Source organism: Diabrotica virgifera, chromosome 10 (genome assembly GCF_917563875.1).
Source record: "Diabrotica virgifera virgifera chromosome 10, PGI_DIABVI_V3a".
Classification (NCBI taxonomy): Eukaryota; Metazoa; Arthropoda; class Insecta; order Coleoptera; family Chrysomelidae; genus Diabrotica; species Diabrotica virgifera.
Genome location: NC_065452.1, coordinates 134,586,157 through 134,600,842, shown reverse-complemented (window position 1 = coordinate 134,600,842; position 14,686 = coordinate 134,586,157). Strand labels below are relative to the sequence as shown.

General features: G+C 37.9%; 1 protein-coding gene across 20 annotated transcripts in view; it reads left to right on the top strand.

Annotated features, from left to right (window-relative positions):
* LOC114342206 (twitchin) overlaps positions 1-14,064 on the top strand; it is a 159,817-nt gene extending 145,753 nt beyond the window's left edge. For all 20 annotated transcript variants that reach the window (XM_050663424.1, XM_050663425.1, XM_050663413.1 and 17 more), the window contains 8 exons: positions 361-4,930; positions 4,993-6,466; positions 6,525-6,751; positions 7,319-7,609; positions 7,688-8,362; positions 9,161-9,460; positions 9,518-9,897; positions 13,286-14,064. In XM_050663424.1, coding sequence (XP_050519381.1) covers positions 361-4,930; positions 4,993-6,466; positions 6,525-6,751; positions 7,319-7,609; positions 7,688-8,362; positions 9,161-9,460; positions 9,518-9,897; positions 13,286-13,543 — 8,175 coding nt within the window. In that variant the 3' untranslated portion in view covers positions 13,544-14,064. The remainder of the gene's footprint in view (positions 1-360; positions 4,931-4,992; positions 6,467-6,524; positions 6,752-7,318; positions 7,610-7,687; positions 8,363-9,160; positions 9,461-9,517; positions 9,898-13,285) is intronic.
* Positions 14,065-14,686: the final 622 nt, after the last annotated feature.

Below are 14,686 nucleotides of genomic sequence, written 5' to 3'. Positions count from 1 at the left end.
TCATCGATGTCTTCTAGTACCTCTTTAAATATCTTTTCCGAGCACATATTAAAAAGCAAAGGGGATAGTACACATCCTTGTTGTACTCCTCTTCTTATTGGAATGTCTTTAGATTTTCGTTGGTCTACTCGAATTTTGGCTTTCGAATATCGGTATAAATTTGTAATGATTCTCACAGCCTGATCATTCTATTTCTGTGTTCCATAATATGTTTGCAAGCCTACTGTGTTGTATTTTGTCGAAGGCTGTCTCAAAGTCAACCAGACATATGAATACGTCACAGTTGCCTAAATATGTAAGACTTTAATTGTTAATGGAACCGTTAGTGGCAAAACAATTAACTACAACTTTTGTTTATAGACTGAAACCAACAGTGAACACACCAGACTTCGTGTGGAAGTATCAAATAGAGATGATACTGGTACTTACACCATTAAAGCATCTAACGAATATGGTACAGATGAGGCAGATATTCAAGTAGTTGTTGTAGATAAACCTGGAATGCCTAAAGGTCCACTACAATATACTTCAACAACGCAAGATACAATCTCACTGTCGTGGAATCCACCTGATGACGATGGAGGTGGTGATTTAACTGGCTACATTGTCGAAGTAAGCGAATATGGAACTGACAGCTGGCGCCCATGCCCAGGATTCTGTCCAAGACCTTCATTTACAGCTCGAGGTTTAACGGAAGGAAAGAAATACGTATTTAGGGTTCGTGCTGAAAATATATACGGTGTGTCAGAACCATTAGAAGGTAAACCAGTCATCGCCAAGAGTCCATTCGATCCTCCAGGAGCACCCAGTAGACCACAAGTTACTGGTTATTCAGCCTCCTCTTGTTCCCTTAAGTGGAATCCTCCAACATCTACTGGTGGAAAGCCTATTACTGGCTATTATGTCGAAAAACGCGAAAGAGGTGGAGACTGGGTCAAAGTTAACACTTACCCTACACCAAATACTCAATATACTGTACAAGACTTAAGAGAAGGCAACAAATATGAATTCCGTGTTGTTGCTGTCAACGAAGCAGGTCCTGGTGAACCTAGTGAACCAACTGAACCAATCATTGCTCAAACTCAACGATTTGTACCTGATGCTCCTGAACCACCTAAAGCTGACCGTATTACCAAAGATAGTGTTACACTATCTTGGAGGCCACCAAGAAATGATGGTGGATCTAAAATAAGGGGCTACGTTGTACAAAAACGGCCTATTGATTCTGATAAATGGACAGATGTAAATGCCACTCCAGTTAATGACACTGTATATACAGTTCCTAACTTAAACGAAGGTGAAACATATCAATTCAGACTCATTGCTGTTAATGATGTAGGTAGATCTGAACCTAGTAAACCAAGCAGCAATATTAAAGTGGAAGAACAACCTAACAAACCTCGCATGGACCTGGGAGGTGTTCGTGATATCACCGTTAGAGCTGGTGAAGATTTCAGTATTCATGTACCATACGTTGGTTTCCCTAAACCTACAGCTTCATGGTTTGCTAATGATAAACTTCTTGATGAATCTGATACAAGAGTATTCCCACAATTAGCCGACGATTACGCTAGTATTATTGTTAAGAATTCGAAGAGATCAGATAGCGGTCAGTATAGATTGCAATTAAAGAATCCATCTGGTTTCGACACCGCCACAATAAACGTGAAAGTATTAGATAGGCCTGGCAAACCTGAAAATCTTAGAGCTGATGAATTTGCTGGAGACGCTCTCACACTTTATTGGCAACCACCTAAAGATAATGGTGGTGCTGATATCACCAATTACATTATTGAAAAGAAAGAAGCCAAATCACAAACATGGTCTAAGGTGAGCAGTTATGTAACTGTTCCATTTGTTAGAATACGAAATCTTACACTTGGTAAAGATTATGACTTCAGAGTTATTGCTGAAAATCAATACGGACAATCTGAGCCAGCTGTAACTTCAGAACCAATTAAAGCAAGACATCCATTTGATCCTCCAGGAGCACCTGGAGCACCAAGAGGTATTGAAACCACTGAAGATTCTATTACTATTACTTGGGCCAAGCCCAGACATGATGGTGGTTCACCCATTACAGGCTATGTAGTCGAAAAACGATTGATTACTGAAGATAAATGGACGAAAGCTTGCCACGCTCAAGTACCTGATACAACTCTTAAAGTTATTAACTTAATTGAAAATCATGAATACGAATTTAGAGTAGCTGCCTTAAATGCTGCCGGACAAGGACCTTGGAGTTCTGCTTCTGACGCCATATGTGCTAGAGCTGCTCCAAGTGCACCAAAGATCACTTCAGATTTGAGTATACGAGACATGATTGTCATTGCTGGCGAAGAACTAAAGATCACAGTTCCATTTACTGCTACACCTAAACCCAAAGCATCTTGGTCCATTAATGGAGATGATGTTATAGCTGACACCAGAATTAAAATGGAAACTACAGATATTACTTCTGTATTCGTAAATAAATCAGCTAAACGATCAGACACAGGTAGTTATACTATTAAACTGACGAATTCAGAAGGTTCAGATTCTGCATCTTGCAGAGTTTTAGTAGTAGACAGACCATTACCACCTCAAGGTCCACTTGATATTTCAGATGTTACACCTGATAACTGTTCTCTTGCATGGAGACCACCAACAGATGACGGTGGTTCACCGATCACCAACTATATTGTAGAAAAACTTGACACCAATGGTATTTGGGTTAAAGTCAGCAGTTTCGTACGCAATACTCACTACGATGTAATGAGCTTAGAACCAAATAGGAAATACAGTTTTAGAATCAGAGCTGAAAACCAGTATGGTATTAGTGAACCTTTGGAAAGCACAGAACCAGTTACAGCTAAATATCCATTCACAGTTCCAGATGCACCTGGTGCACCTAGAGTAACTGACTGGGATTCATCAACAATATATCTTTCATGGGATAAACCTAATAACGATGGAGGCTCACGTATACAAGGATATAAACTGGAGTATAGAGATATCGCCCACGATACCCATTGGCAGAGTGCAAGCACTTATCTCATTAAAGATACACACTTCGATCTGTTCAACCTAACAAGCGGACATGAATACGAATTTAGAGTCCGCGCAAAGAACGCTGCTGGTTTTGGTAAACCATCAGCCTCTTCAGCTACATTCAAACTTAAAGGTAAATATAACGTACCAGCTCCTCCACGCAATCCTAAAGTCATTAACGTCGGTAAAGGTTACGTTGATCTTACTTGGGAACCACCAACTACTGATGGAGGTTCTAGGATAACAGGATATATCATTGAAAAGAGAGAAATTGGATCTCCCTTATGGACTAAATGCAATGATTACAACGTTACTGACACCAACTACACAGTTTTGAACCTTATGGACAAATCAGAATACGAGTTTAGAATTTACGCTGTCAATTCAGCTGGTAAGAGTGAGCCTAGTAACTGCACTACACCTGTTAGGGTATGTGAAGTTCTTGGAGGCGAAAAACCAGACTGGCTGCGTCGTCTTAATAACACATCTGCACCACTTGGAAAATCAGTTACGCTTGAATGTGAGGCATCGGGTAAACCTGAGCCAGCTTTTAGATGGATTAAAAATGGACGTGAAATTAAAATTGGTGGTAGATTTAGAACTGAAGTTAAAGGAGGCACTGCATTCCTTCACATATCTGATCTCCTTGGAATTGATGAAGGTGATTACACTTGCGAAGCTAGTAATACTCTGGGAGCTGTCACAACTACAGCCCGTCTGAAGATTGGAACACCACCAAGAATTGAACGTATTCCAGATGCCCTATATTTGGCCGAAGGTGACAATACGAAGATTAAAATCTATTACTCTGGAGACCAACCACTTGATGTTACTTTGTCTAAAAATGGACAAAATGTTGATGACTCCACTCATATTAGATACACAGTATTCGACGATTACATTATCATATTTATTAAAGATATTAACAAAAACGATGCTGGCAATTATAACTTAACTGTCAAAAATGATAGTGGAAGTGCATCTGGTAACTTTGCAGTATACATCACAGGTTTACCTGGACCACCAACTGGACCTTTGGAAACTACAGAGATTACGAAACATACTTGCAGACTCGCTTGGAAACCTCCAAGCTACGATGGTGGCTTAAGAGTTACTCACTATGTTGTTGAAAGAAAAGATGTTTTGGGAACCCACTGGATCACTGTTTCTAGCTCTTGTAAGGATACTAACTTCACTGTACAAGGACTGACTGAAGGACAAGAATATCTGTTTAGAATATTGGCTGTTAATGACAACGGTGCAGGACCACCGCTTGATGGAGTTAATCCAATCAAAGCCAGAGCTCCATTCGATCCACCAGGACCACCTGGAATACCTAAAGTCACACAAGTTGGTGGAGACTTTGTTAATCTTGAATGGGCTAAACCTGAAAATGATGGAGGAGCTCGCGTTCAAGGTTACTGGATCGATAAATGTGAAGTTGGAAGCTCAACATGGCAACGTGTCAATGTTTCCATATGCTTACCAACACAGATTAATATTCCAAATCTCATTGAAGGTCGTCAATACGAGTTCCGAGTATTCGCTCAAAATGTAGCTGGCATTTCACCACCCTCTAGTGCATCCAACAGTGTAGAAATTAAAGATCCGCTTGCTGCTACACCTCCAGAAATTATCAAACCACTTAGAAACGCCCAATGCATTCAAAACCACAATGCCAAATTTGAATGTACCATCACTGGAAATCCAGCTCCTCATATTACATGGTACAAAGGTGCTAGAGAAATTACAAGTGGTTCAAGGTATCACATTTACAGTGAAGGAGAAGTACATCATCTTGTTATACATGACGTATTTGGTGAAGATGCTGATGAATATGTCTGTAGAGCATCCAATAAAGCTGGTGTAAAATCTACACGTGCAGAATTGTTAATTATGAGTAAGTTATTAATACAAATAACATATTTTTTAAATATTAATTTGATTTCTTTTGTTTTTTAGCTGCTCCAAAATTGAACATTCCTCCACGCTTCCGTGACTCGGCCTACTTTGACAAAGGTGAAAATGTTGTTATTAAGATTCCATTCACTGGTTTCCCAAGACCGAAGATAACATGGGTCAGAGAAGGCGAAGTAATTGAATCAGGAGGACATTATCACGTCGAAGTTAAAGACAGACATGCCATTCTTACCATTAGAGATGCAAGTAAATTAGATAGTGGACCTTACAGAATAACAGCAGAGAACGAACTTGGACAAGATACTGCTATTATTAAGATTCAAATAGCTGATCGTCCAGATCCACCACGTTTCCCTGCAGCTGATAATATTGGTCACGACAATTTGGCACTCACCTGGAAAGCACCTGTATGGGACGGTGGTAGCAATATCACAAACTATCTTGTAGAAAGACGTGAACATCCATTATCTACATGGATAAGAGTAGGAAACACAAGACTGACCACAATAGCAGTAAATGGACTAACACCTGGACATCAATACGAATTCAGAGTATATGCTGAGAACATATATGGTCGTTCCGATGCTTCAGACCTCAGCAGTATTATAACCATGAAAGATACCATTAAAAAGAAGGTTGAAAAGAGGAAGTATGAAGTTGACGAAAATGGAAAGAAAAAACGTGAATCCCATACAGAAGCAGTTACGGATTATGATAAATACGTATTTGACATTTACTCTAAATTTGTCCCACAACCAGTTGAAATCAAGACTAAATCAGTATATGATGACTATGATGTTCTTGAAGAAATCGGCACTGGAGCCTTTGGTGTCGTACATCGTTGTCGTGAACGTAAGACTGGAAACATATTCGCCGCCAAATTCATTCCAGTATCACACGCAATGGAGAAAGAGCTCATAAGGAAAGAAATCGATATCATGAACCAATTACACCATCCTAAACTTATTAATCTTCACGATGCATTCGAAGATGACGATGAAATGGTTCTTATTTATGAATTCCTATCGGGCGGTGAGCTATTCGAAAGAATAACCGCAGAAGGCTACCAAATGTCTGAAGCTGAAGTTATCAATTACATGAGACAAATTTGTGAAGCTATCAAACACATGCACGAAAGAAATATTATTCACCTAGATATCAAACCTGAGAATATTATGTGCCAGACTCGAAAGAGCACCAATATTAAACTCATCGATTTTGGATTAGCAACTAAACTTGATCCAAATGAAATTGTGAAGATTTCAACAGGTACCGCAGAATTCGCAGCACCTGAAATCGTTGAAAGAGAACCTGTAGGATTCTATACTGATATGTGGGCTGTAGGTGTATTAGGTTATGTCCTACTAAGTGGATTGTCGCCATTTGCTGGGGAAAACGACATTGAAACACTAAAGAATGTTAAGGCTTGTGACTGGGACTTCGACGAAGAAGCATTCACTAATGTTTCTGAAGAAGGAAAAGATTTTATCCGAAGACTATTACTTAAAAACAAAGAGTAAGACAATTGACTGTATAACTACTTAGAATTTTTACTAACACTAATTTTATTGTAGGAAACGTATGACAGCTCAAGAATGTTTGTTACATTCATGGCTCAGTGGAGACCACGCCGATAGAACTGAAGTTATTGACCGATCCAGATATATCCGTATGCGTGACAAGATCCGTTCTAAATATGATGCTTGGGATTCATTTGCTCTACCAATTGGAAGACTTTCAGAGTACTCATCTCTAAGAAAACTATTAATAGACAAATATAAAATACACGATGCTTACTTTGGTAAGGACATTCATTTATCTTACTATTTGTATATATGTTTTTGGAAATATGTCAAAAGTGACTCATAGATCCAGATTTAGCCATACGGCTCGCACTCCCTCAAAGGGGAAGATTCACTCATCTCAGATACTTAGGGTATCAAAAGGATTGAGCTCTGGTGGGACTTTTTCCGAGTTATCGAACCCTAGGTGACTTGGTACGTCGGAATATCTCCCAAAAATTGTTTGAGGACGTCCTACACATCTGGACGTTGGGAGTAGTATCGCTTTTTAGTAGTATTATTCCAGTATTATTTATCCATACGGCTCGCACTCCTTCTAAGGGGAAAATTTACTCATCCCAGATACCTACGGTATCAAAAGGATTGAGCTCTGTTGGGACTCTTTCCGTGTTATCGAGCCCTAGGTGACATGATACGGAGGAGTATCTCCCAACAATTTATTTTCGTACGCTTCTGGACGTCGTAGTATTATTATTACTATTATCATATACAATAATCTATGTTATCTTTATTTTTATTATCTATTATTGTCTTTACTTTACTATCTACATTTTTATTTGTTGTAGACCGCAGACAGGCAGCACCCAGATTCGTCATTAAACCACAAAGTGCGTTCTGCTATGAAGGACAAAGTGTTAAATTCTATTGTAGAGTTATTGGTGTTGCTGCTGCAACAGTCAGTTGGTATCACAATAACGTAGAATTGAGACAGAGCGTTAAATTTATGAAGCGATATGCTGGAGATGACTATTACTTTGTGATAAACAGAGCAAGGCTGCAAGATAGAGGAGAGTATATCATTAGGGCTGAAAACCACTATGGAGCTAGGGAAGAAGTAGTATTCCTAAATGTCCAACGTAAGTGTTTATTAAAGAGCTAACTCAATCCAATTTTCTTATGTAGATTCCAAATACTGATTTTATTTTTTGTTGCAGCATTGCCTAAAGTTGTACCTGAATACAAATCAGAAGCACCAGTTATTAGACGAAGAGAACCATTACCATACACGTTATGGAGGGAAGAAAAAGAATGTGCTCCAAGCTTTACTTTCTTGCTCCGACCACGTGTTATGCAAGAGCGTGATACTTGCAAACTGTTGTGTTGCTTAAGTGGTAAACCATTCCCGACAGTCAAATGGTATAAGGACAAACGTGAGCTTAGTAAATACGAATATTCTATGTCTCACTCTGATGGTGTAATCACTATGGAAATCGTGGGATGCAGACCTTCCGATTCTGGAAAATACTCCTGCGTTGCTACAAACGAACACGGCGTAGACGAAACATCTTGTGTAGTTATTGTAGAAGGACAAACCAGCACACCAGAACAACAAGAACTAGCCAACAAATTACTCTATTCAGGAGACAGGAAGTACATTGAACATCCTATAAAGCCAGCTCCAATTCCTGTAACTGTGCGAAAACCAATACCCTCATCAAATCCTCACCCTCTACAACCGAAATCTAACAATCCTAGCACAAATAGTTTAGCGCATTCTTCATCCACACTCAGTGTTGGAGATGGAGACAAGAGGACGCCTAGGAAATATGGTAGATTAGATTCTACTGGAAGTCCAAATAGATCAAGAAGCGCAACTAAAGAATTAGCACGTAAGTACGCCCATTCATGATCGTTTTTAGTACTTACTTACTTAAGCCGTCCTCTTATAGCTTACGGTGTCGAGGTAAGTGGAGAAATCAGACGTCTCCATGCCTTTCAGTCAGTAGCTAGTCTCTCTCTCTCTCTCCACCCAATATTTCTTTTTGCGCAAGCCTTTCCAATATTCTATGTTCCATGTTATTGCTGGTCTGCCTCTTCTTCGTTTTTTATCTGATGCAGCTTTCCATACCCTCTTTGCAGTTCTACCTTCACTCATTCTCGCCATATGGCTGAACTACGATAATGTTTCGTTTCAAGTCTTTCTAAGGTCATTCCGATACCACACCTTTTACGTATTTCTTCGTTTCTACGATCACTTCTGATCACCCCGGTTACCGCTCGAAAATATCGCATTTCACATGCATGAATTTTACTACGAATTTTGCCGTTCACTGTCCACGTTTCACTACCGTAGAGTAGCACCGGCTCGTATACAGTTTTAAATATTTTCATTTTTGTTTTCAGGCTTACTTCCTCTTTCCTAATAAAACTCTTATTATGTTTAGTATAATTTTGTTGCACTCATTACCCTGCTATTTATTTCTGGTTCTATATTTCCTTTCCATTCATTGTTGATGCTAGACACTTGAAGTCCTCTACTTGTGTAATGATCTTATTACTTAGCTTTACATTTATATTTTCTTGAGTTTTCGATATTACTGAAGCTTCTATTTTTTCAATATTTATTTTCCTCCTGATAAATAGGATAATCTAGACTTAATTAATTCAACTGAACAATCATATTTTAGTGCCTGATGACTCAACAATGTACGCCCCACAATTTACCAAAAATCTCACAGACTTAACCATCAATGATGGTGAAAGTCTAACCTTGACTGCACACGTAAAGGGAGATCCAGATCCTCAAATTGTTTGGACCAAAAATGGAAAAGCCTTGAGTTCCTCTGAAGTTGTTGACCTCAAATACAAGAACGGAATAGCGAAATTACACATAAATGAAGTATACCCTGAAGATGAAGGAGAATATGTGTGCAGAGCAACCAACTCTGTAGGAACCTCTGAGACCAAATGCAAACTAACCATTAAACGTAAGTAAATTGTAATTTTTTGAGTGCTGAATAGGCTTAAATATTATTTTTTTCTAGCAATGGCCAATGCCACCAACGGCAAGAAAAAATCCTCAGAAGACAAACCCCCAAGAATAGTAGACCATTTGAAATCAGCATTTGTAGAAGACGGCAAGCCAGTAACCCTATCTTGCCGCATAATAGGAGCTAACAAATTTGATGTAGTCTGGTTACACAACAATAAAGAAATCAAACCATCCAAAGATTTCCAATATACCAACGAAGCAAACATTTACAAATTAATCATTGCAGAAATTTTCCCTGAAGATTCTGGTGCATACACTTGTGAAGCATTCAACGACGCTGGAGAAAGCTTCAGCAGTTGTACACTAAATGTTGTTGTTTCAGGGGAACAGCCCAAGAGTCCCGTTTTCAAAACATTCCCGATTTCCGCCACGGTAAGTATTTAATCAATTCTTTAACATATCTTCTTCTTAAAGTGCCATCTCTTCAATGAAGATTGGCTACTACATTGCAAACTGTTATCTGTCTTCTTCTTCTTCTTCTTCTTTTTCTTCTTCTTCTTCTTCTTCTTCTTATGCAATCCACTAATGGATGTTCGCGATCGCGTCTGACCATTTTTCTCTATCTTTTGCAGTATGTATTAGGTCTCCTATGTTTCTTAGCCATGTCCATTGTTTGACATTACGGAGCCATGCCATTGTCTTCCTGCCCACTCCCCTTCTTCCTTCGATCTTTCCTTCAATTAAGGTTTGCAGAAACTGGTATCGTTCGTTTCTAATTAGGTGCCCCAGGTATGCCGTTTTTATCTGTTTAATTGTGCATAGCAGTTGTCGTTCTGTACCAATTCTTCTCAGGATTTCTTCATTTGTTATGCGTGCGGTCCAGGGAACTTTAAGGATTCGTCGATAAATCTACATCTCAAATGTCTCTAGCTTATTCATTGTGTTTATTTTTAAAGTCCATCCTTCCATGCCATATAGGAGCACCGACCATATATAGCATTTTGTGAATCTTAGTCTTAGGTTTAGGTCAAAGTCAGAGTTCGTAAAGACGTTTCTGAATTTCATGAATGCACTTCTGGCCCTTTCTATCCGACATTTAATTTCCATATCCGACATCCAGTCTTCACATAGCCAGGTTCCTAGGTACTTAAACTTTCTTACACGCTCTACATCTTGGTTGTTATATGCTAATCTTGCATTTTGATGTTGACATAATTGACGGCTGATTATAAGGAACTTCGTCTTTTTTATGTTGATGCTAAGTCCCATGTTCTCGCTATGTTCTCCAATTTTATTAAGAAGGTTTTGGAGGTCTTCTATATTGTCTGCTCTTAAGACCGAGTCATCCGCATATCGTATATTATTGACCCAGGTACCATGTACTTTGATGCCGCTTTCGCATTCCTCAAGAGCTTCCTGGAAGATACTTTCTGAATATAAATTGAACAGTAGTGGGGAGAGAATGCATCCCTGTCTTACACCTCTGAGAATTTTTTGAGCTTGAGTTGTTTCATTATCCACCTTGACGACAGCTGTTTGATTCCAGTAAAGAGCTTCTATGCAACGAATGTCTTTTTGATCTATGTCGAGTTGTTTTAGTATATGTACGAGTTTATGATGTTGTACTCGATCGAAGGCTTTTTCATAATCATTAAAGCACATCATTACATCTTTCCTTTGATCGTAGCAGTTCTGAGCTAGCACTTGGGTTGCAACTGATGCTTCCCTGGTACCCAGGCCTTTTCGAAATACATATCTGTCTTCAGCTGTTCTTATTTATACTCTACAATCATTTAGAATCTTCTTCAGCCTTGAGTAGTCCAACTTTGGACATAGGTCTGCCCCAATTCAATCCAGTGTTTTCTATTTTGCGCCACTTACTTCCAGTTGTATCCTCCAATCTTCTAAATGTCATCAGCCTATCTCATTTGTGGCCATCCTCTGCTTCTTCTTCCTAACAATGGTCTCCATGATTGTATTTCGTGGTTCCATCTTTTATCCTTCAGTCGGGCATTGTGTCCTGCGAAGATCCAGTTTAATTTGGCAGCTGTTCTCCTGCGTCTTTTATTTTGGTTTTGCTTCTAATCCATTTTTGTTTATTTTTTTGTCTATAAGTCTCACCCCGAGCATTGATCTTTCTATCGCTCATTGTGTCTCTATTATTTTATCCATATTGGTCTTGGTGAGTATCCACGTCTGTGAACCATACGTGAGTATAGGGAGGATACACTGATCGTAAACTCTGATTTTCAAATATTGTTCTATTTTAGTGTTTTTCAAAATCTAACTCAGTTTTCCAAATCCTGCCCACGCTAACCTTATTCTTCTGGTAATTTCGGCAGTTTGATTTTCTTTGTTAACTTTCATTATCTGTTCAAGGTAGATGTATTCGCTTACTGTTTCTAAATTTATGTCGTTCCGAAGCTTGAAATAGTTGCGTTATCATGGTCTGTAATTCTTCGAAACTTGCAGGGAATATTACAATGTCGTCAGCATATCTCAAATGACTCAGTTTTCTTCCAATAACATTTATTCCTTTATCTGCCCAGTTAATGTCTTTGAACACTTCTTCCAGTCCCAGTTTGGGGAGATAACGTCTCCCTGGCAAACTCCTCTGTTGATTGGTATAGCTTTGGTTTTCTCATCTATTTGTATTTTTATTGTAGATTTCTTGTAAATATTCTGTATGAGCATACTGTATCGGGAATCTATCCTGCAGTTGTTCATAGCTTTCTCTATTGTCTAAAGTTCTATGGGCAAGGGCATGTCCCAGATATTGCAGTTTTCTAACTTTAATTGTATTTAAAACCTTTCTTTCTTTTCCCATTCTTCTCAACACCTCGACATTCGTGCCTCTATCCACCCAACTTATTCTTAACAGGTTTTTTTTCTTTTTTTTTATTTAGCGTATGGACTTTCACAGTAGTGCCTTCTGTAGACCCATAACTCGAAGGCTTCTAATCTGTACGAAACATCTTTCTTTAATGTCCAAGCTTCCAACCCATAAAATAATACGGATAACACGTAGCATCTCAGAAGTCTTTAAAGAAATTGTAATATCCCTGCTACAGAATACGTTTCCCAGTTTGTTGAAAGCATTTCTTGCCTTTTCTATTCTTGCTTTAATCTCTTTGTGTATTCATTGTTTTCATTAGGTAACTATTGTACCCAGATATTTTTTCTTCACTTTGAGATATTAGAGTTGCTTAGTCTGCATAGCACATTATTTTAAGTTGTTTGTCTCCCATTTGGTATCCTTTTTTAGTTCTTACTTTTTTTATTATTTCGTCCATGATCAGGTTAAACAATAGAGGATTCAGAGAGTCTACCTGTATTATCCCATTGCCAGCTTCAATTGGGTCAGTTAGTTCTTCTTCTACTTTTACTTTTATTGTGTTGTTCTGGTAAATATTTTCGATCGTTTTATTCCTGGAGGTATCTCTGTTGCATACAATAGATACTGTCCTTTAATTTTTCTCTCTCAACTGCCTTCTAAGGCACATCAAATAAACATGAAACGTAAATCACGTTTCATGGAAATAAAACACTGCTAAACAAATAGACGTCCGGCCATTTGTGAAACTCTCCGAAAATAAAAATGGTTTATGAGCATGAATCACACTCGTTTCATTGGTAGGCGGACTTCAAGATTTGTTTAGCCGTGTTTTATTTTCATGAAACGTATTTTACGTTTCATGTTTCATGTTTTACGTTTCATGTTTCTTTGGTGTGCGGCTTGCTTTAAGGTCCACGAAACATAAATGTATGTTTCATCTTATATTTGATAAAGTATACAAATATATTTTTGTTTTGTTTGTAGGTATCTGAAGGTGAATCAGCAACCTTCGTAGCTGAGACCGAAGACGAACCATTACAGATAAACTGGTTGAAAGATGGAAAAGCCATAAAAGAAAGCAGCGCCAAATATAACTTTACCGCTGACGGAAAACGCTACACATTACAAATCTTGTCTTGTAATTCCAACGATATTGGACAATACCAAGCTAAAGCAATTGGAAAGAAGGGAGAAACATTCGCGGCCTTCTCACTCAACGTAGTACCACCTAGTGAAGTCTAGAAATACTTTGATTGCGCCATCAAAACGCTGACTAACGAACGACTTGCTCCAAAATTGTATTGACGTATATAAACTAGTATATGTAAAATTATATATTTTTAATTAAGTGTTTTATATGAATCTTTGGTTGTTAATTACTCCGTTTTGTACATTCATTACCATCGGCATCCTCTACTTGTAACATCTACCCTTTTGGTAAAGACTTTACAAATGAGTAATTACCAACAACTTCTTGCAACATCAAGCGATATATTATTTCAAGCGACAAATCTCATGCGACATATTTTATTTCATGTTGTTTATTTTCGATAGGAGCAGAATTATTATCGATTTTTTATTTTACTGGTATGATATGAGAACATTTATTTTATTTAGTGTGAAAGAGCTTAGCCATTTTTTCATCAAACCATCTTTATTAATTATTTAAGTCTCATAAAAACGAACATGTTGCTTTTGCAATGCCCAATCAAAATTGTACCATATTATGTTAACAAGAAAAAATAAATATTATTTTTTAAAAACGTTTATTTTACTAAATCGTCAATCTACATAATATAAAGAAGATCGACAAGGTCAAACAGCAGATGCTTACAGGTCTGAGTCTTCAGAAAATCGGTTAAAACATACTGGACACTTGAAACGCACCTTTTATTCAGTTATGAGACTTACAGTCCCCAATGAGACTTTTTATTCAGTTGTTCATGTCGAGTCGGATAATTATTCTAATACGGAAAATTTTCAGAATGGGCCGTTTCGTAAATATAAAGGTTTCTAAACTTTGGTAGGTACATCTAGAGCTTCACGATACGATACAATATCGATACTTTTTAAGTATTGAGTATTGTATTGGTTATGCCAATGAAGTATCGTATCGAGTATCGATATCGGCAATACTTTCTTATAAAAATATCGTATTGATATTGATTTCGATACGATATCGATACAATAAAATATCGACATAAAAAGAATTATACATCTGAGCTGTGCAGGCTCTTTGTGCCTACTTTTGCATGCTTAGCAAATGGACATTATTCCAAAAATATTACGAATATTTCTTATAACTTATAGATTTTTATAAAAATTCAATATGGATGAATGCTTAATGCTTCTTTGAAAGTCGACTAATACTTACTAATTCTGTAG